The following is a 25110-nucleotide window of genomic DNA, read 5'->3' as shown; positions in this document are numbered from 1 at the left end:
CTAGCTGGTGCCATGTATTTATCTCCTACCTCAGAAAAAATAAGGAAAGGCATAATTGGCTCCCCCTCTCCCCTTCAACAACAGGATTTGAATTCACGGCCTTGCACTCTTGCTAGGCTTTCTTGCTCATGGCTGCCATTCTACCACTTGAGCCAAGCCTCCTGTCCATCCATGCCTTTTATTTTTATTTTGGTGCGAAACCTGTGCACATTTAAGCATTGCTCTGGCTTTGTTTTCTTTGGTGGTACTGAGATTTACACTCACAGCTTCAGGCTTTTTTTTTTTTTTTTAATAATTACTTATTTATTTTCAAAGTGAGGTACCGAGGGGTTACAGTTTCATACGTATGGCAGTGAGCTTCAGGCTTTCTAAGCCAGCATTCTATCCCTCAAGCAACACATGCAATCCTAAGAGTTTTTCTCTGGTCTTTTCCAGTGGCTGTATAAATTAAATTGTGCCCTGGCTGTGCATCTGCTGCCAGGAAATATTTTTGTCTGATGAGTTTTTAGATTGGTTGTGGAATGCCATGCCTGTTTTCCTTGAGCAGCTCAGCTTCTAGTACATGAAAGACTCAGCTAGCTTCCTTTGGAATGAAGAATGCATGGCAGGTACTTGGGAGTTAGAGATCTGGAAGATCAAGGTTTAAAGCTAGCCTGGGCAAAAAATTAACAAAATGCACATCTTAACAAAGAAGATAGGCGTTGGTAGTTTGCATCTGTGTAATCCTAGCTACTTGGGAGGCATAGGTAAGAGGATCAAGTGCAAAGGCCAGCTTGGACGAAAGTGGGAGACCCTGTGTGAAAAATACTACAAGCGAAAAAGGGCTGGGGTTGTGGTTCAAGTGCAGCAAGTAGAAGGTCCTGAGTTAAAACCTCAGTACCACCAAACAAACATTAAACACAATAGTATTTTAGAGATGGAGGTGGTTGGAAGATCAGATCTGGAATGGACGGTTTCTTAAGGATATTCTGGCTTGAGATTTGTGTTTGCTTTTTACTTCTGAAATTGCTGTATGTTCCCTGTGTCTTTCCTCCCCCCCCCCACCCCTATAATTACCCCCGTCCCTCATTTCCCCCTTATGAGCATCAGCAAGTGCATTTTTATCTAGAAGGTGCCCTGTGGTTTGGCCGCAGAGACAAAACTATAGCTATTAATGATGTTTTCTCTTTGACTGAGAACTTCAAGGCCTTGCTGCTAGTGCATGGGGTTTCTCTGGTTGTTATTTGCATGCTTTCTAGGTTGATTCTCTTTTCGGTTTCTGATCCACGTCATGACTATTTCTTCGCTGAATGTACTGTTTTGATTTTTCTAGTACCTGCAGATGAAATGGCCCCTCCTTGACGTCCAAGCAGGGAGTCTCCAGAGCAGACAGGCCCTCAAGGATGCCCGCTCCCCCTCGCCTGCACACATTGTTGTAAGTAACTTTCCAAAGATAGGCGACCCTTGGGGAGGGAGGGAGGGGAAGAAGAAAATACCCCGTGATGATAATAAGCCTGATTGGTTAGTTCTTTCTTTAGCATAATTTATTTTGGAATATTCTTGGATGTGATTTTATACCTATATGAGTGATGAGATGCTAGTGATTTCCCAGGTCTTTGCTCCACCCTTTTCTCTATGTGTTGGGTTAAAAATCTAGCCTTGTGGGCTCAAGTTCATAGAATACCAATACATCTCCACAGTTTGGAGAAATAATATCAAAGTATATATATCACTAGGGAGGAGAGGAGAGAGGAAGGAATTAGAAATAGGGAGTTGGGAGAGATGGGGGGATGATGTAAATGGTGACACTGATCAAGGCGCATTGTACTCAGGAATTGACATGTTGAATTGAAACCTCTTTGCACAACTACTTAAAGACAATAATAAAAAAAATAGAGACAGAGAGCCCTGAGTTAGAGGAATCCCACCACTCCCTGTTTCTTAATGTTTATTGGAAAGTAACATTTGATACTAACATTAGAAAATTTTGTCTGGGCTGGCTGACTGGTAAACCTGAAGGAGAAATGAACTTATAATTAAAATACAACATTAAACTTAATCTGTATAGCCAGAGCTTTGAAAGTATATGGGATTGATATGGAGAAAGCTTGCTTTCAGTACTAAGAGGCTACAACATAAAGTGTGTGTTGACATATATTTTTAATGCACTTTCTTAGGATTTTGTAGGCTCTGAAAGTTTATAAATTAACCTCTTGAGAAGATAGCTCAGCCTTATTAGAATATTCATTTCCCTCTATGTATTTATATCATGAGCTGGACCTCATACTTTTGCAATAATTAATGAAAGACATATTTTTATAATGAATCTGTGACAGGTAGAATTACTCAAAGCAAGAAATAACTCATGTATTTTTTATTGAAATATCACAAAATGTTACCCCTATGACTATGTTACTTGTCATTTCCAAAAATTGCCAAGTAATTTTCTTAAGTCAACAAGTTTTCAGATAATGTTGTGTCAAATTCCAGGCTTAACTGCCTCCTCCTTTGGTAGCTGGCTGTAATTGAGTATATATTTATTTAATGGGCTATGCCTCTGTTGCATGTGTGTGTATCACAAAATAATTTATTTCTGTAAAACCACATTTTGAGCCCTGATTTGTGAAAATGTCTTAACTTCTCATGGTATAAATAAGACATTGTAGGAAGAAGGCTAATGTTTGCTAGACGTTTTCCCCCATTCTCCAACTCCACAATTAAATGGAACCTCATAGTCAAGGGTGCTTTTGGACTGTCAAGACTTCAGGGCTAAAGGTGTTGACCTTAGATTATTTGAGGCCCGACTTGATCTCCGAAAAGGAAACTGAGGCCCAGAGATGCCTTAAGTGAATTGCCCAAAGTCACGCACTGAGCTAGTTGCCACAGTGAAGATTTTATCCAGTTCTCTGCTCCTCTTTGAGGCCTTGTAGCATTCTTCTTTTATGCAAGACCTAAGAGGAACTTTAATGGCTGGCTCTGCTGAATGTCAATTGGATCATCATGAGAAAACCGATGGAGGTGTAAAGAAGTTGTTGGCTTGGGGTACCGATACCGATTTCATCTAGAAATTGGACTTCATGTTAAAAAACATCTTAACATACAGATTTGTAAACAAGTGTGACCTGCTGGAGTCTTACAGGGTAAAGTGAAGAAGCCTCTCTGTGTTGCTTTTTCCTCGTGCTCTGGATCCCCCAATTTGGCCCCAGGCTTAGAAATTTCTTTTTCTGCCTTTGGAAATGCTCGATGGAACCTTCCCACACTTTTTCTTTCTTTCTTTCTTTTTTTTAAGCTACAGAGAAAGGATATCACTTTTAAAATCTCTTAGAGGCCTTTCTCTCCCAGTGTGGAGAGAAGAGGCAAACCCTAGAATGGTTCCCAGTGGACGTAGCCCCTCACCTTGGACCTGTGGGCCACACCTGTAGTGTTCTGTCCACACCCCCCCCCCGCCCCCAACAGGAGTGGAGAGTTAGCTGTCCATCCACAGAGGTACTGACTGTCCACTTCTCATCCCTCCACATTTCATAAGAACAGCATAACTTGGGTCCAAAAAAGTCTACTTTTCTCATGTGGAAATGAAGGATCTAGGGGAGATGCTAGAACATTGTTTCTAAAGCCAATGTGGACTTTAGCTAAGGGAGCAAAGTAGGTTTGCTCACCCCTCATGGTTCATAAGGTGCTATGGTTACCATAGCATCTGTTTAGGAGGATGCACCTCACCTTTATGATGGGGACTTGTGGACCCAAATGAGCCATACCTAGCAACTGTGCTGCCTGCCGACTTGTCTGCTTCCCACTGTGGTTCCGGGAACCTGGGAAGTAGCCATTGTGTAGCAGTTATGTATGGGCTTGTGGAAGAGACTGAGGTTAAGGAGCAGATGAGAAAAGACAGCCTTCAGTTTGGGCAAAAGGAGAGCACTGTTGGGCATTGCTTAATTCCCATTTCACTGGACGTAGGGTAATGGGTTAACCAAAACCAAGTTCACTGTAGCAGATACAGTGTGTTTGTAAAGGGAGCTTTCTGAAATGCAGATCATGCATTGCTTGTGTCTTTATTTTATAGTTTATCATTGGCCACGTTTAGCATTGGCCAGAGGGACTGGTGTATGTTCAGATTGGACTGGTTTATGTTCAGATTTGGCCACAAATGTCCAACTCATCTCCACATACTTGTGGCTTCTCTTCCTCCCACTTTGCTTTTCAAATCTGTTAAAATGTTGTCACCTTACAGTGTATCACCAGACGTGTTTCAAAATAATCTTCTAAGGATTGCTTCCTTATTTCTCTGAAATGTGGATTTATTGTAACTTTTGGGCCAAACTGTTTCATAATTATTTCTGATGTTTCACTTTGAAAATAGAGAAGTGTGCAGGCTTTGTGGGTAATCACTAGAAGCTACAACTAAAGCTACAAACAAAAATCAGTTCTCTAGTACCCGTTTGGGAGAGAATTCTCATATGGGAATTTGAAGCATTTTCTTAGAATATTTTAATCGGACTGGAGTTTTTCATGTAGTTATATGGGTTACCATGTTATTAAAAATTGATGTATGGAATAAGTGTTCTTAGCAAGTGGATTTGAGTTTATCCATTAATAGGTATTTCTTCATCTATCCATTCATTCATGCATTTCTGGTGCTGGGAATGAAACCCAGAGCCTTGTGCACGCTAGGCAGGCACTCTACCACTGTGCTATAACCCCAGCTCTACCCAATGATATTTAAAGTAAGAAACCTCCACATTTTAGGTCCTGTGGCTGATAGAGCATCTTGCTTATTTATTATAATCTGATGATTCCTGATCTGTGTTCAAAAGAGAAATCATTCCTAGAGATGTCTTGATTACCTCCCTCCCCCATTTCTGTTTCCATTTTCGTTTTCTCTTCCATTTCTCTCTGTGGCAGTACTTGGAATTGAACTCCACTTGAAGGGTGTGTGTGTGTGTGTGTGTGTGTGTGTGTGTGTGTGTGTGTGTGTGTGTGATTAATTGAAAATAAGATTCTCATGGACTTTCCTGCCTGGGCTGGCTTTGAACCAGGATCCTCAGATCTCGGCCTTCTGAGCAGCTGGGGTTACTGGCATGAGCCATGTGGAGCCTAGCACCCGTTCCATTTTCTAATTTATTATGCAAGTTTGTTTTTCTCTCTCTGCAATATTTTGAGATCTATATTTTAAATTCTTTGCTCCTGTTTCTTTCTAATACAATGAGGGGGAAATTGGTGTGTTGGGCTGAGTGGTAGTGTTTTTGTGCACACTGGCCAGCAGATTGGCGCCTCCAGCAGCAGTAAGCTATGGGTTAGGAGCTGTTCCCTGGATACCACCTCCGGTGTCTTTGCTATACAAAGACTTTCATTTAACTTCTTTTATACCAGGCAAAAAAAGGAGTCTGGACCCCAAATGGTGGTATTTTGGTATCATATGTATCTTACAAACCAGCAAAAGGCTTCAAAAGTTTTTTACAATTTTGTCTTGGGGGTTTCCTTTTGAAGTCAGTGTGGAGTTTTACCTTGGGGTAGATTGCTCATGTTTCTTCGTCTTGTGTGTTTTGTTGTGTAATGAGCATCGGAGTGTGGGATGAGAAAGCAGGCTGAATCTGGAGAAAGAAAGCCCGCCAGACACTGGTGGAGGTGCAGATGTTTTCATTGCGATTGCTTAAATGCTGAAAGAGAGTGGGCAACTTAGGAAATCTCGCATGATGAGTAGAACTTCAGACAGGGTGTCTTCCGTCTGTGCTGAGCGTCTCAAGTAAGCTCAGGGCCTGAAGAGTCTTTCAGTTTTCTTTCTATAGAGTTCAAGGGAGCTTACTCATCGTTAATTAAAAAAACAAAAACCACTATGTTGAGAGCATTCTTTTTATTGGTAAATGCATGTGATATTTGGTTATCTGTCCTAGGGTTTTGTATGTCCTTCCACATGTTTTCTGGGGCCTGCCAGGTTGCTAGGAGGCTCTGTGTTAGACGTGAGGACTAACACAAATCATCAAGTATCTACCTGTGTGGGCCAGGTGCTGAGAAAGAAGACTTGGCCAAGTAGGTAGGATTTATGTGCCTGGGTGGTTTTGTGTGAAATGGTCTTGAAGAAAGGACAGTTAAGGGGCTACAACTGGAAAAGGAGGAATAACTTTCAGTGGGCAATTAATAAGGTACAATTGGAACAGGAGGAATAACCTTCAGTGTTTTGTGGCATAGTAGACCAACGATGGTTGTCCATATTGAATTGTCCATTTCAAAATGGCCAGCGGAGAGGATGTTGAATGCTCCCAACACAAATGATGGTAGATATGTTATTACCCTGATCTGATCCTTGCGTGTTGTATACACATAAGGAAATAACCACACTATCCCAGTTTGTCTATATAGTTATGTGCTAACGAAAAGTAAAAAAAATATTAAAAATGAAATGTGAAGGATTGATTGGAGTTTAAGAGAAAGACTGGGAATAGGAGACCAGAAAAGGCGAAGGAAAACTGCGTATATAAGTCTCGAAGGAAAGAATTGGCTTTGAGTGAAGGACAAAGTCAGGTGGGGTGGGCAGAGGTTGGGGAGAATGGCTCGGGGGGAGGGGGGGATGATGATCTGGCATCTTACCGTGGTGGGGATCGGCTCTTCACATTGGTGGCTTGTGTCGAGCCCTGCTTGTTGGTGAGTGTGGATGGATCTGAAGGAAATACCAACAGAACGTGTTGATGGAGTAGATGTGGCTGTTGAGGGAGAAAGGAAGATGGCCGGAGGCTTGTAGTCCCAGAGTGGGGAATGTTCGAAGAGCCGCTTTCTACCGGAGTTTGCGTTTGTCTTGTGCTGAGATTATGGAATTCATTGCCCTGGTGTGTTGAAAAAGCTTTCTAGATATTGAGAATAGTTGGAATGAATGACCAGTGGGCACAGTGGCACTTCCCTCGTGTCAGGCATTGTTCTGGATGCTTGCCGGTGTCTCATCATCTTTCTTGCAGAGGAGGAACTGGGCATGGTGGGAGGCAGGAGGTGAAGCAAGGCCACCATCCACTTAAACGCCGCCAAGATGGCTGAGAAAGAGATAAGTAAGTGGGCACCCAGGGCACAGTGTGTGTATGTGGTAATGCCCAGTGCTGTTAGTGGGGTGCAGCAAGAGGATCCCCCATTATCTGTATGAGGCTATGGCTCAGGAGGCCCACTAGCCTCTAAAGACAACTTACATCAGGCAGAAGGGTGGGGTTTGATTTCTGGGTGTGAGCTTTGAGGCTACTGCAAAGGACTCATTAGCACCTAGTGGGAAGGGGAGGGGCTTCTTTGCGGCTGAGGTGAGAGGTGTCTGATGGTAGTGGATTTTGAGTGACATGCAGGTGTGGGGACCTATACTGATTGCCTAAAGGCTTATTCATGGATGGTCTTCACTCTCTCTACTTTTTTTGGGGGGGAGTCATTCATGGGGCTTGTCTGGGCCTAAGCTTTTTTGCTCAAGACTAGTGTTCTACCACTTGGAGCCGCAGCTCCACTTCCCATTTCCTGGTGGTTAGTTGGAGATAAGAATCTCACAGACATTCCTGCCCAGGCTGGCTTTGAACCATGATCCTTAGATCTCTGCTTCCTGAGAAGCTAGGATTATAGGTACGGGCCACCAGCTCCCGGCTTTCTACTTCTTATCTGAGTGCTGTACCTTTACTCCTTTCTTCATTCATTCACTGTATCTATTGAATGCACTTATCTGTGACTCAGCCAGACTTTCTAGAACACTTGGTATATGTGTCCTGGCAGCAACTGAGTAAGAACTTTCCTACTTCACAGAATGGGCTGTGATGAGGATGGTCTATTTTGTCTAAGGCATAAAGCAAGCTTCTGAGCACTGTTCTTTTTCTAAGGAGAGCCAGGAGTAGCTAACATGAAGAATTAGGCTTCCATCTGAACAGAATCAAAGTGCTTTCCAGGGCTGGGGATATAGCCTAGTGGCAAGAGAGCTTGCCTCCCATACATGAAGCCCTAGGTTCGATTCCCCAGCACCACATATACAGAAAATGGCCAGAAGTGGTGCTGTGGCTCAAGTGGCAGAGTGCTAGCCTTGAGCAAAAAGAAGCCAGGGGCAGTGCTCAGGCCCTGAGTCCAAACCCCAAAACTGGCAAAAAAAAAAAAAAAAAGTGCTTTCCAGAAAGTATGTGGTTTAAACTCCTCAGTGGACCCTGGACCAAGGTAGTAGAACCTAGGGTCCATAGTCCAAAAAGCATCCTTCTCTTTTCGAAGAAACTCTGAAGTGCTTGGAGGCTGGGTTCCTGGTGCAGCGGCTGACCACGAATGTGGTAGAAAGAGGGATTGAGTCATTTCAGATGAGAGCCCTGCCATCTCTTCTGCTTCCCGCAGCCACAGTCCTGAGGCTTCATCACTGTTTGGTAGTTCACTGATGTCCTGCCTGTTCTTGGACCCTTGAAGAACTGGGGGGGGGGGGGGGGTCTGTGTCCCCAGGGAGACCTTTTCTTTGGGGGCATGGTATGGACTTCGCTGAGTTCTCCCTTTTACCATGGGTCAAAATCTCTCAAAGTGCTTGCTCCATGGAATGTGCTGATATGTCTTGATTTTAAGGGGCTTCCTGCATACCCTACCCCATGCCCTGGTTCCCCATTGCCAAGTCTATTCTGCAGGATTATCCTTGACTGGGATTTATATCTTAAGTGACAGGTAATTTTTAACTATGTAAGGATGCTATGGCAATTATTATTATTATTATTATTGCTCTTATTACTATGATTTGTCCTTTCGGTACCAGGCTAGGGCCTGAACTCAAAGCCTAGGGGCTGTCCCTCAGTTTTTGTATTCAAGGCTAGTGCTCTATCACTTGAGCCATAACTTTATTTCTGGCTTTTTGCTGTTAATTGGAGATAAGATCTGGCTTCAAGCCATGATCCTCAGATCTCAGCCTCCTGAATAACTAGGATTATAAGCATGAGTCACTGGTGCCTGACAGGGATGGCTGATTTTTGATTCAAACGTTCTATCTCTAAAGTTAAGTAAAATTAATTTTTAAATGAATATAAGGGAAGTTAAGTAAGATTAATTTTTAAATGAATATAAGGGTTCTTCCTTCATAAACCTTATGTTTATTATAGGCAGTTTGGAAAAGAAACTATAATTTCACCATTCAGAGTTAGAATTATGAATAATTTGATATATTTTCTTGTAGGCTTTTATCTCTGAATATATTAATATTTACATTTGTTCTTTTAACATTCTTGAGCTCCTATCAACTTTCAGTATTTCCAGCATTAAAAAAAAAAATCACTGTAGTTGATAAGCACATCCCCATGCCATTAAAATTCATTTAAAGACCACATAACGATACATGATTGCGCCCAATTTGCTAAGTGCTGTATTGCTGAGTCTTTATATTGTCTTTTTGTTTTTGGATAACCATGAGATGATTATCATTGTTTTGTGTATCCGTCCTTGTGTTCCTCTTCCACTGGGGCAGATTCTTAAGCAAGAATGGTAAAGGGGAACCAGAGGTTTTTTGTTTTTTGTTTTTTGTTTTCTTTAAGGTTATTATTTTGATCCATGGCCACAGTTTATTTTCCCTGAAGGTTTCACCATGTGTGAGTGAGACTTACTAAGACCACAGTGGTCTTAATATCTAAGGCCTTAATATCTTCAGGTTTCTTTGGAGAGCTAAGCCCCTTTCTCTTCCTGCCCTAGGACAGAGACCCAGCCCTGTGTCCTGCAGCTGATCTTCCAGAAAGGCAAACAGAGGACTTGTTGGCTAGTTCACATGTAGGTTTTAGACTAGGCCCTATCTTTTGATCCACCATGTGGCATGTGCTTTTGGTGTACCTTAAACCTCAGAATATGCTTAAGTACCCCCCCCCCCCCCCCCGCCACCAAGACAGAATCTTTCCTGGTAGTCCAGGTTGTCCTTAAAGAGGAGGAACTGTCTGATCCTCCTACCTTAGCCTCCTGAATGTGATTACAGGCATTCACCACCGTACCTGGTTCTTTGTCATCTTATTGGGCAGATAGACTTATTTGGTGTGAGTTGGTGAAGTGGATGACCCTCGATTAGGTTTCTGGGCAAACACACCTACCACTCTGAGATGCCAACTAGATTTCCACATCTTGAGATGAGCCCCCAGTCCATGGAGGGAAGGCTGGCAGCCTTGGGCTCACTCAGGGCTGTTTCTCAATGCTGGGTCCTGTTGTGTTTGGGGAATGGGGGAAGTCTGGCTGGCAGAGCCTGGTTGGCCTTTCCTGACGTTTGTTTAATAAGATTACTGGACAAAAGAAAAAAAGAGTTCTTTCCTAAGGTAGGTCTAGGGAAGCCCCGGGGCAGGCAGCGCCAGTAAATCTGTTTATCACTGCATCTACGCAGTGCTGGGGAAGGCCCTCCCAGCCTCACTGGCCCAGCTCTCTCCCTGCCTAGGAAACCAGCTTGGGACTTTCTTTGAGAAACTGTTTTTGTTTCAGCACCTGCTGTGTTTACCAAGCATAGGAGCCTGTTTTAAATTAACATAGATCTACTTAGAGCTAAACTCATGGTTTGGCCCATGTTTATCTTTCCTGTAAATAAAACAAAAGTGTTCTTTTGGCACCCATTCCATCCTGCTTGTCATTTCTTGTCTTTGCTGACTAACTCTAGCTCTGGTGCTTGCTTATTTCTCTTAGCCAGATTGTAAGTTTCTTGAAGCCAAGGAGCGCCCAGTTGGTTGCTTTCTCGGCATGTGGTTTTTCTCCCTTTCCACTGTGTGGTGTTACCATTAATTAGGCAGAAAATCCGTTTTTGGCGAGGGACCTTTTGCTGATTTTGTGTGCCCCGAGTGTGATTATGTCCTAACCATGGAGAGTCACAAGTGTCTTGTTTAGCATAAGTGTTTCCACGCGTCTACTTTCTACCTGATGTGGTGGCATGTTTTGGAGAGAAAGACTGTTTTGGGTTATGACATTGTGTGTGGTTGGCCAGTAACTTGATAATCCACACTTCTACATTCCAGCTCACAGCCGAGCGTGTCTAATGGCTGCTGCAGCGTTTATGTGTGGAACATGGTTACACAAAATGCCAGCAAGTCAGGCTGGGCAGCTCCTGTCTCTTTCCAGTCGTGGTTTAAGAGTGTGCCCAGTTGGGAAATGCAAGACTTGATCACTGGTTATGGGAAATGGTTCTATTTCAGTAATGTTAATGATATTATACTTCACTTGACCTGCATTTGCAGGTGAAGTTTTTGTACAACAACCACAAAAACAGCTGGACTTATGATTTGTCTTTTGGAGTTTACTGGGAGGGGGAGATCAGTAGGACTCTATAGAGAAGGGCACTGTGAGACTGAGGTTGGACTTAGTCATGTGCAATACCCTGAATTGGCTGAGTTGCTCAGGAATCACCAGACAAGAAGAAGCGTGCTCCTGTCAACTCCAGAATACTGGTGTCCTGGGTCAGCCACCATCTGCATATCAAACAGATGGGAAAATTAGCGTGTCCAGAATCAAACTTCTAGACCACCTCTTAGCTTGATGCTTCCTGTGTCTACCATCTTCAGGAAGCTGGACAACATAACCAGTTGCTAATGTCCTCAACCTTGGATCACATTCATGATTCTCTTTTCTTCGTACATTCCCCTTCATCTGATTAGCCCATCATGTGGGCTTGTAGTTCATTGGCCTACTCTCCCTTCCATCTATGTGGAATATGATCTTTTAGCCTCCCCTCCCCCCCATGCCATTACCACTAGAGTCCATTCTGCCTTTGTTTCCCACTTGGATGCAGCCTAATGTCTTTGCTGATCTCCTTGATTCCTATACCTTTGTAAGTAACTGTCATCTACCCTTGATCTGGATAGATCATTCCACACTAGAGATGGAAACCTTCTCAATCTGGTCACCTGATTGAAAGGTGGACTTTGGGATTCCAGGGTTCTGCATGGACAATATCCAGGTCTGTTAAGTGGAAACCCAGTCTGTTCTCTTAGCTTTGTGTTGTCTAGACCTTATGTAGCCAAGGTCACGATGTTGCCATTGTCACGCTCACTGTACCTTGAGCAGCCTAGATGTCTGTCTATATATATCTGAGCCCTACCTGGCCCTGAGGTATTGTGTGTGTGTGTGTGTGTGTGTGTGTGTGTGTGTGTGTGTGTGTGTGTGTGTGTTCTGCTATGAGGCTCCTGCACATCTCTGGGGGGTGTGATGCAATCTGCCTTCCAGTTTCAGCACAGGTAGTAGGTGGATCTGGGCAGTGATTAAGTGCATCATTAAGGCTGTTTTGTAGCCATGAGAGAGACAAGGTCAGCCTGGGTCCAAGTGCAGTGGGGCGAAGGCCTCTTGTCTTTCCTATTTCATGGGTGCCTGGATGAGAAACGTAGAAAACCTTTCAGCAGTCCAGAGAAGGAAGGGAGGACAGCTTTGGTTCTGATTCACCCTGTGGTTCCTAGAAACCAAGTAACCCATGGAGCTCCTTATCAGCACCCACTTGGACTCTTCCTTTTTCTGTAGCTCCTAAAGTTAGGCCCAACTTTGAGTCAAATGGGAGATTCTGAGTGATTGTTGGATCTCTAGCCCTTTGAGACTATAACCAAGTATCTTTCCTTTGTTCTCCCTCAGTCCCCTTTCCAGCCCATTTTGGCAGAGCTATTGGTTGGCATAACCAAATTAATAACACTTGTTATTGTCTTTCCATCCAAAGAAATCAAGCACTGAAAATAGACTAGCATTCTGTAGGCGACAGCCATCTTTCCACCAAGTTTCTTCTCCTGATAAGTGCCCTCCTCCTGCCCCCTTCCCTATGGTAGACCACACTTTCCCTTTGTCATTTGGTGCTGCTGTTCATGTGATTGGGTAAGGGGCAGGCATATGATCTAAATTTGTGTAGAGTACACAATTGTGGTTTGGCACAGCTTTCATGTACGCATGTATACATGTGCACATTAGCCCTTGTGAGTACATGTCCCTCATTCTTCAGTGAAGGGCCCTCATTTGCAAGGCACTAAAATGGGTTTGGGCAATGCCTTGATGGCACTACTTAATTCTGCTCAGGAGTCAATACCTTAAGTAGTTGGAAGTGGTTCTCTGTCACTTACAACCAAAGGAGTTCTAACTAACACAATCACCCAAGCCTTGGCCTTATAATACAAGAAGGAGTTATTCCTTCTTCTTGTGAATTTTCAATTTTCTCAGAACTAGAGCATGAACCAGTTCTTCTACCATTATGTAAATAGGTCTGTGGGAGAACATACCTGCCCTCTTTAAGAATGGTTGATGGGCCGGAGGCCGCGAGTTGAAGGCATATTGTACCCTGTCTTCTCCCACAGACGTCTGTGAAGGGAGGCTTGTGTTGCAGGGGGGGCGGGGGGGGAAGTTTCCATGATTTGCTTCTGTGGTCATGGGGAATTTTGAAAATGAACTTTAGGTATTTTCATAAAATTCCTGTTTTCATATTTTTAGTCTTTCTGGCTCCCATTTAGCATACTCATCGTTGCCCTGAAAGCTCTCGGTTTTGTGCCTTGGGAATACTTCTTTGTATTATTTTAGAAGTATTGTTTTCTTGTCATGGATAATCGGTGGCAAACTGCCTATATGTGGCTAGCTCTTTCTGTTTGACTTATTTGTCCAACTTTACTCTGACGAAGGTTCTCTCCATTTGACATTAAAGCACATATTATGTATGAAAAGGTCACCCGCAAGTGCAAAAGGCTTCAGCTGTTGTTTCAAAGCTTTTGAGCTGAGGGCAGTGTTTAAAGTTGGTCCCTAGACAGAGGCCTGGCAGTGTAATCGCGAAGCACTGCATTGGGAAAGATTCGGAGGCCATAGATGTTAGAGCTGTACTATGAAGGGAGAATGTATGAATGAGTGTAACAGAAGAAAAAGGGACATGGGAGAGGGCACAACTGCTACCTTTGCTTTAGGCACCAACATTTTAGGGGAAAATGCTAGAAGTGAGCCCTCTTCTGGATCTGTTAGTTCTGTTTGGGCTTGTGAAGTGGAATGGTAAAGGGACTCTTTAAAAACTTACTCCAATGATAATGCTAGCTATGCAGGAGGCTGAGCTATGAGGATCCCTGTTCAGGGCTCGTGAGATCTAGAGACTCTTATCTCCAGTGAATCAGTCAAAAGCTGGAGGTAGAGGTGTGGCTCAAGTAGGAGAGCACCAGCCTTCAGCAAAAAAACAAGCAAACAAACAAAAAAAAAAACCAGCTCGCAAGAGCTCAAGCCCTTGAGTTCAATCTCTAGTCAGAGCATCAAAAACAAACAAAAAACATACTCTGTGATGCGTTGGGAAAGGACTTGGAATGGGATGGCCCAAGAAATGAACTTGGGCTTAGGAGATGGGCTGTGGCTTAGCGGTCTCCATGTACCCAGATTGGTTTCTTCTCTCCGTGACAGGTATGCCTGGGGACCTGACCTGTGGCCACAAGTGGCCTGCACCTGCAGCCCACACCTTACATGCTCGCAGTGTCCACTCATGCATTTCTGACAGTTATTAAATCTTAGTTACATGCTTTCTTCTATTAGAAAAAAACCACGGTGTTCCTAAAGAGAACGATGACTTTAATGTTACCCGAGTAATGTAATTTGGAAGGGCAGGTTTTCTCCTCCACCTTGGCATACACACCAAATTACATATCTATTTTGTTGTTTGGTACACGTGTGCTGACTCTGATTTCTGATTTATTTAGCACACTCTGAGCCTAATGCAAGATACATTACAGATCTCATGCCAAGAATGTCATTGTTAAGTTTCAGAGGATAATTTATTTTTTTTTTTAAAAAAAACCAACAACTAAACCGTGGAGAGGCAGAAGGACTTATGGTGAGCTACTGCATGTTGGCTATCTGTGTGGAATAAGTGATCAGAATACATTTGTCTAGGAGAAGCAGGGTGGGAATTCACCCCAGGGACCTGGGCTGGGGCTCCCGGAGTGGCCCATGCCATATCCAGAGGTCAGCAGCAGGGTGGGGCTTGGCCAAGTGCTCTGGCATCTGAATGCCTGAGTGAGTTTCCTCCACAGGTTTTCATTTGGCAAAGAGAACTCACAGGATTGGAAGCAAGGCTATGGGCTCAGCTCAGCAGGAGCAGAGGTTCAAATAGAAGCCAAATTACAGAGCTTGCAGAATTTTTTGTTGTTGTGCTCTTATTTTAAGAGTTCTGGTTGAAGATCAGAGCTTTCTTCTCTTACCCACCCTTCCTTCCTTCCTTCCTTCCTTCCTTCCTTCCTTCCTTCCTTCCTTCCTTCCTTCCTTCCTTCCTTCCTTCCTCCCTCCCTCCCTCCCTCCCTCCCTCCCTCCCTCCCTCCCTCCCTCCCTCCCTCCTTCTCCCCCTCCCTCCCATCTTATGCTGGTACTAGGGCTAGAACTCAGGGCCTGGGCACTGTCCCTTAGTATTTTCACTCAAGGCTAGAGCTCATAGCTCCACTTCTGGTTATTTGTTGGTTAATTGGAGATAAGTGTCTCACAGACTTCTCTGCCTGGACTACTTCAAACCTTGACCCTCAGTTGCTAGGGTTATAGGCATGAACCTCCTGCACCCTGCTGGATTTTTTCTTTTTTATATTAGATTTCCTCTCAGAATTTACCTGTTGAAAGGTCTGGTACCAAGCCCTCATTTTGATAGTTAAACACATACAGGGAGACTCAGAGAGCTCTGAGTCCAAGGATATGATAACCTGGCTGTTCGCTGAGTACTCACTGATGCTTTTCATATGTAACTGTCAGCTTCAAACCTCGCAACACTTTGCTGTAGTTACTTGTGTTTTACACATGTGGAAGTCAAGGCTTAATTGGGGGAGGATGGTGTACAAAAAGTCACACCACTGGAATTTGGGGGAGTCAGAATCCAGGTGGGGGGTGGGGGTAGAGGGTGTTACCTGACCACATTGCCAACAATATTGGGAGCATGCCCAGGCAGTCTGGGGCAGATTTGTGAGCACCCCTGTTTGCCAGGGTACTTCAGGACTGCAGGACTGTCAATTCCTATTGAGGATGTGAGACTTGATGGATTCCTAGGAGGGAAGAAAAGAACTATTCCTATTCCCATTCATCCCTGGTTATGCCTCCCTGTCTGCTCTGCTGGCGCGTGCCTGCGAGCTTTTGGTAAATCCCAGTGGACAGTGGGTTTTGCTGAATATTGTGCCTATCTTTTGTTTAAATGTGTGTCTTGCTAAGTACTGAGGTTTATAACATGTCTGGTAGTCCCCCTTAGAATGTGTGTTCTCCACACTCTGGGTGATAGAGGCTTTTGGTAGGATTCCCTGTTTTGTGTGTCTTCACACTGGAAAGAGTGATTATTCTGTAGCTCTTAAACAGACAATAGAGAAAAAGGTCTAAAGATAGTATAACAAATATATTCACATACTCACCATCCAAAATAACAGTAATCACTCTGTATTGTAAAGAAAAAATAATTCAAACCTCTGTCCTTTCCTTGGTCAATCATCTGTGCTTCTGAGAAATTCCTGTGTCAAAATTGGTGCTTACTAGATGTATATGTGGCAGGTAGCCTGTGGAGGCCCAGTGTGCAAGACTCTCCAATGCATTGTAATTAATGTCAGTGGCTTACAACTTTAAGTGGTTTCATATATATGACTATATATGAATATGTTTGTATGTATTCATTTATATATTTATGAATATGAAGTTGTGGGGCTTGAACTTGGGGCCACGATGCTGTCCCTGAGCTTTTTCACTCAGGGCTAGCGTGCTACTACTTTGAGCCATAGTGCCACTTGTGGTTTTCTGGTGGTTAATTGGAGATAAGAATCTCATGGACTTTCCCTCCTAAGCTGGCATTGGACTGTGATCCTCAGATCTCAGTCTCCTAAGTGGCTAGAATTATAGGCATGAGCCACCAGTGCCCAGCTCACATTATATTTTTATAGCTTGCTTTTTTATTGTTTTAATGCTGTTTGAATTTTATTCATGCTGTACATTTAAAATTCAGTCCATCCACTTAACTGTCATGTAGTATTCCACTGTATGGCTGTACCACAGTTTTTTGGTTCTATAGTGATAGCTACTTAGGTTGCTCACAGTTTTTTAAGATCACTAATTGTGCTACAATAGCCACCCTAGGCCAGGTGTGCTTAGACATTCATGTAAGAGTTTCTTGGGTTTGTCCTAGAGAAGAGGGGTCTGGAGGACTTATGGTGTGTTTGGTTTGGTTTTCGTTGATATTGTTAAGCTCTCCAGTGCAATGGGTCAATTAGTATTCTCATCACCAATGTGTAAGTGCTCTGCAATTGTAGTCATATTTTAACACTCCTGTCAGACTTTGCTAATTTCATGTGTTTCCACAGCATCTTACCCAAATTGCATTTCTTTGATTTGTGAGTTTGAACATTTTGCTGTGTTTTAATTGTCTCTTCAGTGACTTGCCTGATTTTAGCCTTCATTAAAAAAAATCCAATAGTTTTCCCTTGTTGATTTATGGGAGCTCTTTACATAAGGAGGAGACATAGATATAAATGTTGGAAATAGTTTCTCCCAGTCAATGCTAGTTATAAACTTTACTTTGACAGGGTTTTAAGTAATGAAGTTTATATTTTAATACCTTCAGAGTCATCAGTATTTCCCTCTATACTTTCATTTTGTGTTTCCACAGTAGCTCTGGATTCTGGGAACAGGTGCAGGAATGCTTGATTTTGATTGGGCACCTGATATTGAGTAACTGCACCTGTAGACATAAGTTTTCTTTGGTAGGTATCAAACCAGGAATTTGATTTTAAGCTAGTATTTAAAAATCTTTTCAAACAACTTACTTGGAGTAGAATCAGTCCAAGATGCAAAGTCTAGATGCAGAAGCTAACTGCAAAATTAGGGCGTGCAGGGACAGTATTCTGTCTGTTAGGTTTTTGACCCCCCCCACCCCATTAAGCCCAGAGACAGACATTTTCAGTGTTTAATTTCATCCATTTTTCTCAACAGTTCTTCGTGAAGTCAGTGATTTCTACCCAAATTTAGAGATAAGAAAACCAGAACCCACACAAGTTAGATAAATTACAAGGCAAGTGTGGCTCAGCCAAGATTCAAATCTGGATCTTTGGGACCCAGATTTCGATCCCCAGATTTGATCCACTTGATATACCACACCCTACTACCTTCTGGAAAGGCACTTGGACTTTGAGTCTTGACATCTATTATTTTTGGGTTTGGAAATGATTGTGAGGGAGGGGAAAGAAAGGTTCGATTTTGCGATTCAGAGGTTAAAGCTAAAAATCTGTCCTTCTGAGGCCAGTTCAGAAGGAAGAGTTCCATGTGTCACGTAAGTATAACGTGAAGGCCCCAATAATTGTAGCACGCAGGTCTGGTGCTGAGTAACCAGCCTCTCCCCTGTGTTAGTGGAGGGAGGCAGGAAGTCTGGGAAACTGCTTTGCCTAAGGAATTCCATTCCTGGGGACTGCGAGGATTTAGGTAACCACAAAAGCCATTTATTTCAAGTACTCTGAGATTTCTACCACTTTGATCCCTAATCCATAGCATAATTAATAAATGAAAAGTGCTATAGCATGTTCTTCTCCACCCCCACCTCCCCCAGTGAAGTATGCTTTTAAAATGTTTTTTGGTTTGGCCTGATTCGTTTGCTACTTGGAAGAGTCTCGTCATACTTACTTGGGGTGTGCAGGCCTCGAGGGGACGCCTGGTGGGCGGGCAGGCAGTGGGAATCTGAAAGCTGCTACCTGGGATCTGGTCTCCAGCATCTCAGATGCTGTCCTCTCCAGGAAGTTCCCAGGTCGCCCATAGCTTCTGTCCCACGTATGTCCCACCGCTAGATCACTCGTAGCCAATGGCTTTCCTTACTTTCTATTGTGACAAGTGTTAGTCATTAGGGAGATGACTGGTGATTGTCTTGATCTTCCTTCCTTCCCTCTTACTCTCCTAGCAAATAGTCAAATTACCTCCAAGAAGCCAAGCTGCACTGTAGCAGCGGGCCAGAGAATATTCTAGTCCTTATGAAACTTCCATTCTAGTAGACAACGGAGAAGGGAGAGGGGAGGGTATGGAGATCAAAACCAGTAAACAGAGAAATAATAGGGGGGGGGGGGAACAGATGGATTAATAAAATAGAAAACCAACCTATATAGGGTAACTTGATCCTTATGATGTTTGCAATTATCATAATGACCATTTCATGAAGGAGTAAACTGAGGCCCAGAGAGGCTAAAGGTAGTTTGTTCATAGGTAGACCAGATGTGGACAGTATATAGTATGTTGGAGTGGTAGCTGATCCCTTACTTCCTGTGTTTGGTTTCAGGATTGGCAAGACAGTTTTAGAAAGTGATAGGAGCCTGTAGAAAGTGTGTGTGTGTGTGGGGGGCGGGATTTGAAGTGAGGGGTCAAAGGGTACCCTAAGAAGCCAGTGCCAAGCTGAGATGTAAATGGCAGGAGGTGCCAGGTCTTCAGTGGTCACCTGTAGAGCCCAGGGCAGCTTGTGGCTGGAAGGAGTTAATGTCCCCAGGTGCCCTCCACTGGTTCACTAGGGGCCTTAGAAAGGGGGAAGAAGGTGGTGGCTGTAAACAGTCTTACCTTTGGCCCTTGGGGATTGACTATCTTTCAGCCTTGGTTCAGTAATAACTTGTGACTGCCCAACAGGGCTTCCTCTGAGGAAGCGGGAGAGAATGGCTTGTTACATTCAAATATGCCATAAAAGTATCGCCATTTATTTCAGAATCTGATGACCCCGAGCTGGGGGGAGGCTTTGAAAGGATCTGAAGAGGCCCTTTAGAAGCCGGATGAAAGGGGGTGGGACCCTCAGCCCTACACAAAGAGGCGCAATGGGAAGATGGCCAAATGCTGGTTTTGGAGTGGGTGAGGAGAAAGGTGTAGATGGTTAGTTGGAAAATGTGGCTTCAGACACAGCTCTTTTGGTAAGGGCCCCTAACATAGGCATTGTGATCATCTTTACTCTGTGACTTTTCGGCAAGGAGGGGGGGGGGGTGGGCGGGGCAGGGGGGTGGGGAGGAGCTCATGTCTCCTCCTCTGGCTTCTCAGCTACTTTATCAATGAAGGGGCTGTTTTGTGCCTCCAGTTTGAGTAGAGAGGGTGATTTCAATTTCCCAAGAGTCCTGTTCCCTGGGACAGTTCCAGGTTTTGGGTTTGGGAGTGAGAGAGTGTGTGTGTGTGTGTGTGTGTGTGTGTGTGTGTGTGTGTGTGTGTGTGTGTGTGTGTGTACATGCATGGATCTGTGGATGTGGTACCTTCATACAGTTAGGTGGATTTGGGCTTGTGGCAAGAGAGCCCAGCACAGAGTGGACAGGGTGTGTGGGGTTAGCAGCAGACTTGGCTGGGCATTTCTCAGTGTGTCTCCCCCCACCCCCCCCACCCCCCGCCCACCCCACGATGCCACCCTCTCCTGCATTCCAGGGCTGCTGTTCAGGGTGGCTTCCCCCCCAAACCATGCCCGCCCGGCAAACAGGAAACCTGGCTGGCCTGCTGTGGGCGCTGCTCACCGAGATAAAGTGTCAGAGCTGGCCCCAAACTTGCGAAAGCACCCCTGCCACCCGCCTCGGGCACCGCAAGGATGGAGATGGGGGATGGGAAGGAATAGGGAAACAGGATGGGCAGGGGAGCTTTTGGGCTGTGGTCCCAGCATTCGTCAGGCAGTGCGGCATGGGTGGGGAGGAAAATATTGATGTACCCTCTGTGTTTTTGAACCTGAAGTGTGGGGTTTCCGGTGGCATCTGTGCATTAAAAGAAAAAAAATTTAAAAGCACTGGAGTCGGGACAGGAGGTCACTTGTAGATATCTACTAATCGGTGCCTGTTCAGATATCTGCTTATCGTGCCTTTTCGGCAGACTGATTTTAAAGACTGCCCCCTAGCACTGCTTTTCAAAGCCTCTCCTACCATGGGAGAGATTTTTTGGCCACACCATGTAAAAACACTGGTATTCAAAAATATTTTGTTACTTTTCTTGGCAATCCATTCTAACAAGAAATTGCAACACTGTCTCAAAGTTGGGAGGCAACTTTTCTGGGGAAAAGGCTAGAGGCGGGGCGGGGCTGGTAGAGAAGGTTGGAGTTTTGAATCAAAAACAGACACTGAATCTTTAATAAAATAAATGAAGCGGAGTCCTTTCAGCTCAGGCCCTGGGACTAGTGGAAATTGACAGTCTGAGAACTGGGACATAAACAAAAATGTCAGTCCCTGGGAGTCTTGTTCGCTGGACAATGTCTCAATTGTTCAGCTTGCTTTTCTAGGCAGCAGGGGAGAGAGGAATATTAACTGTTTACTTCCCAAGCTGGCTGAGCAGTTGCTCCAGAAGAAAAAGAGAATTGCCCCCCTACCTCCACCCCCAACCTCCATTTTAAATTTAGGAACGATCATTTTAAATTTAGGAACGATTAAACTTGTCAGTAAGTGGTAAGAAATATGTAGATTTTTTTCCCCTCCCCGCTAAGTGATCTGTCATTCAATGCCATATTTCTGAGAAGCACAATTCTGGGGGGAGGTGGGGGAGTGGGGGCTATATGTGTGTAGTGAGTTTTCTTCTTACTAACTAAAAAGTTGGTTGCCTAGTGAATTTTGAAAGCGTGCAATCTGGAAAGTACCCCCCCGTCCTCCTTCTCCCTATCAGTGTCTAGGACTCTGTCACTGAGAGAAGGAAGCTTGATTTCCCATCACGATTCAAATTTTAACTTTATCTGTTCTTTAATTTTTTCTAAATATCCCAAATAGGATAAAAATGAAGTGTTTGGAGTTTTAAAAAAGCAAAAGGGGGATTCTGGTCTCCTAAAATTCAAGCATGAGGAACAGTAACTTTGTCTTGGAGAGAATATTGGAGGCCCTAAGTAGGCCCAGAGTTCTATTCATACTTGAACTTAGTTGATAGAGAAACAAATAGCACAGCTTGCTGTATCAGTCTTTATCTGGGCAAAGTTCAAAACTCCACTGGTAATTATGCCCTCAGAAGTTTTCAAAAGGCCGTGTTGTTTCAAAAGCAGACAGCAGTCTCCCCTTCTTCTGGGTGAACTTGGGCTGCTTGTTAGATAAACTCTTTTTAATAAATAGGGGTCAGGGGACGGGTTGATGATCTTGGAAGACTTGGGCTCTGACTCCCTGATAAAGGATGATCTTCTTTCGGGGAACTTGAGGCTTTCTCTCCAGTCCAGTTTTGAAAGCAGAAGCGCTTTGGCTCCTGCTTCCTGTCAGACAGGAAGTCACTTCCTTCGCCCAAATTACAAGCTATGGCAAAACTCCCCGGCCACACCGAAAAGAGCATGTTTTTCCCAGAAGACTGCATTTCTAGATGTGGAAGCATAAATTGGTACATTATGTAATCACGGGGTACCCAAAATACATGGGGAAGAGGATTGATTGTTGGAAGTGTTCCAGGGCAGTGGTGCCACCCAGAACAGCCCGTCTGGGGGCTGGCTGTGGCCTGCTGCTGGAAGGTGGGGTGGAGGCCGCTTATGGGGAGCCTGGATGTGTCTTTCCTTAGAGAAATTCACAGCAACGTTATATTTCATCTTATTTGGGAAGTCTGAGGTCTTAACAGTGGTAGACTAGTAAGCTCTGTGATGACCTCACAGATTTTAAGGGTCTGGGGACTTTATTGTCTAAGCTTTAATACCTCCTTATAAAAAACAACAACTCCTCCCCCCGTTTAACCTAGTATGCATGTATGTATGCATGTATGCATGTATGGTGTATGTATTTAGTGCTGATACTGGTCCTGAACTCAGGATCTTTTCTTAGCGTTTTCCACTCAAGTCTAGCATTCTACCACTTGAGCCATACCTCCACTTCCAGCTTTTTGGTGGTTAATAGGAGATAAGAGTTTTGAGAATCTCTCTGCTCAGGCTAGCTTCAAACTACATATGATCCTCAGATCTCAGCCTCCTGAGTAGCTAGGATTATAGGTGTGAGCCACAGGCCTCTGAATAATCTATCATTCAAGGATTCAGTTTCTCCTCCAAATTTGTCCCTTCCTCCTTTTCTTCCCCCCGACTCCTCAAACTTCAGGAAAATTCTTGATCTCATGGCTTCTTTCAGGAGACAGTGAAGTGCCCTTTAGGGGACAGTTTCTTGAGGGTGGTTGCAGCCTCCCCGGTCCCCAATTAGGGAGAGAGGACTTGTGACCATGGGCCATTTTGTAGAAGGCCTGTAGATTCTGGAAGTTCTTCACAGCCCCAGGTCTCCCAGGTCCACTCCCACGTCTCCTTGCAGTGAAGATCCACTCATCCAGCTGTGGGATGTTCAGTAGATAAATTCTTGCTCGCTTGTTGCATTTTCTGAATTTGAGAGAATAGCCTAACTCTGCCTACCAAGGCAGGAGTTCTTCCAGTATAGTTGCAATAAACATTGCAGACATTAGTGAGAAAGGGTTCAAGTCATATATATGTCATACTCTCTTAGTTGTTGAAGTCTTTGGAGGAAAGAGAAGGCTGGGTTACCTAGGAAATTTGCTCCTCCATTGAGAGGAAAGGGCTTTGAATTAAGTATGTGCCTTTTCTCTCTGTTTACCTTTTGACAGTTATTGATCCTTCCCTGGAACTGTACAGTTTATGTTCTGATCTTTTTTCTTGACGAAGGGAATTCCCAGTTTTGTGAGCTGACATGTGTACTAGCTGCGGAAGAGTTAAAAGTTGGTGATGCTTGTCCCCTTGAGAATCTCTGTAGTTTCAGTCTCAAGAGCTTGAGGACGTTTTCAACAAGTCTCTTTGGTGACATGAAGGTGAAGAGAGCTTTAGAAGCATGGACAGAGAAAAATAAGAGGAGAAAGACAAACTGTCATTACATGTATTCATTAACAGAAAGTTGTTAGAAGCTTTCTCTTACTCAACTCTTGCTAGAAAAGAGGCATGGAGAGGCAGAGTTTGAAGTTAGTTACATCATGGCTGAAATACTTTGGACATTATTTGGTAGACAGTTTATGACTGGAGAATATTAGGCCAACCATATTTTTGGTTTCTTCCATGGCTAAAGTTTGGAACTATCACTGAGAGACTCCCCTAAAGCTCTAACTCTGTACCCTCACTCTTACTACATCATCTTGAAACACTTCTAGACTGAAAGCTCATTAGCACCTGGTTAGTCCTTATCTTGTCTCTGTTCCCAGATGCTCACCTGAGAAAATGGATGCTTTTGAATTTCCTTAATGTCTTTGGCCTGTGTTAAAGCCAGTAGTAACTGAGGTTAGTGTTTCCTGGGGTGTGTAGTTTCTCTTGTTGCCCTCGACACTTTCCTTTCACGTGTAGTTCTCTTAGTACTTTGTGTTCTTCTTATTGTCGGTTTACCCACTCCCCCCTTCAGGAATGTTGGTGACAAGTGAGGACACAGACAATGGTTGAAGAAAGTTGAGTCTTTCCAGACCAGATGACTTAGTTTTTGCCATCTAGGGAAAAATTCAACCCAATGAAAGGTCCATTTGGTATTTGTATAAGCCAGGGAAGACACTGGACCAAGGCCTGGTCCAGGTCAGGTCTTTGAGCTCTGTTACAGTCCTCCTGGGGTCTCTGAACACTTCACTACTGAAGACTGAATGGTGAATTGGGAGTGATGCTTTTGCCCTAAACATTGCCAGTTTACTTCAGAAGAACATTGTGTGTTTATAGACATGCATTATGTCTACAAAGACACATACATATCATTTATTGGACTATGCATATAGCTTCTCCAACAAATGAATGAGGTAACCTGGATCTGTGGAATGTTTGAACTTCAGTTCTTCCCTGCTTTAGCACAGAGCTTGCAGAGTTTTGTCTCTTATGGGCTCTCTGAGGCTTACCATAGGAAGCTGAACTTGAAGGCGTGGCTCTAAGCCCATGACACTGCCCCTGCCAATTGTCTACATATGTGTTCCTCATATCCTTGGGGTCATTGTCGTCATATTTGGGGGCATAAATTCAAGCCTAGAAATATTCTTCTGATAGGTTACTGCTTGTATTTATTTCCTAGTAAACTTCCCCTTTGACAGTTATTGACTTCAGGGCCCCAAACCAAGCTATTTGGTTGATTTTATGGTGGGCTAAAAAGCATGTTCCTTGTGTTCTCTGTTTCTTAAACTATTTTATATTTTTCCCTTTTATGGTAATTGGGTATCACACCAGGGTCTCCTCCCTGACATGGAAGCAGTCTACAGTAAGCTCGACCCCCCCCCTCCCCGCCCCCAGACCCCATTTTCTTAAGTGCACTCTTGAATCGCAATGGCTCTGGGTTGTGGCATTGCTCCCGCTAGGGGAGTGAGGTAGAAATAAGAGGAGGA

At 44.0% G+C, this 25110-nt stretch overlaps 1 protein-coding gene and 1 long non-coding RNA gene across 32 annotated transcripts in view; both read left to right on the top strand.

The window, feature by feature from the left end:
- Nucleotides 1-25110, top strand: part of Tcf7l2 (transcription factor 7 like 2) — a 201530-nt gene that overhangs the window by 80003 nt on the left and 96417 nt on the right. For all 31 annotated transcript variants that reach the window (XM_048338235.1, XM_048338230.1, XM_048338233.1 and 28 more), the window contains one exon: nt 1313-1414. In XM_048338235.1, coding sequence (XP_048194192.1) covers nt 1313-1414 — 102 coding nt within the window. The remainder of the gene's footprint in view (nt 1-1312; nt 1415-25110) is intronic.
- Nucleotides 5457-24356, top strand: LOC125346052. The gene is made up of 4 exons (XR_007209855.1): nt 5457-5468; nt 10453-10463; nt 21660-21666; nt 23733-24356. It is a non-coding gene; the product is annotated as an uncharacterized LOC125346052 (long non-coding RNA).

Source organism: Perognathus longimembris, chromosome 2 (genome assembly GCF_023159225.1).
Source record: "Perognathus longimembris pacificus isolate PPM17 chromosome 2, ASM2315922v1, whole genome shotgun sequence".
Lineage (NCBI taxonomy): Eukaryota > Metazoa > Chordata > Mammalia > Rodentia > Heteromyidae > Perognathus > Perognathus longimembris.
The sequence above is the reverse complement of the archived record's forward strand: the minus strand, read 5'-3'. Positions and strand labels throughout refer to the sequence as shown.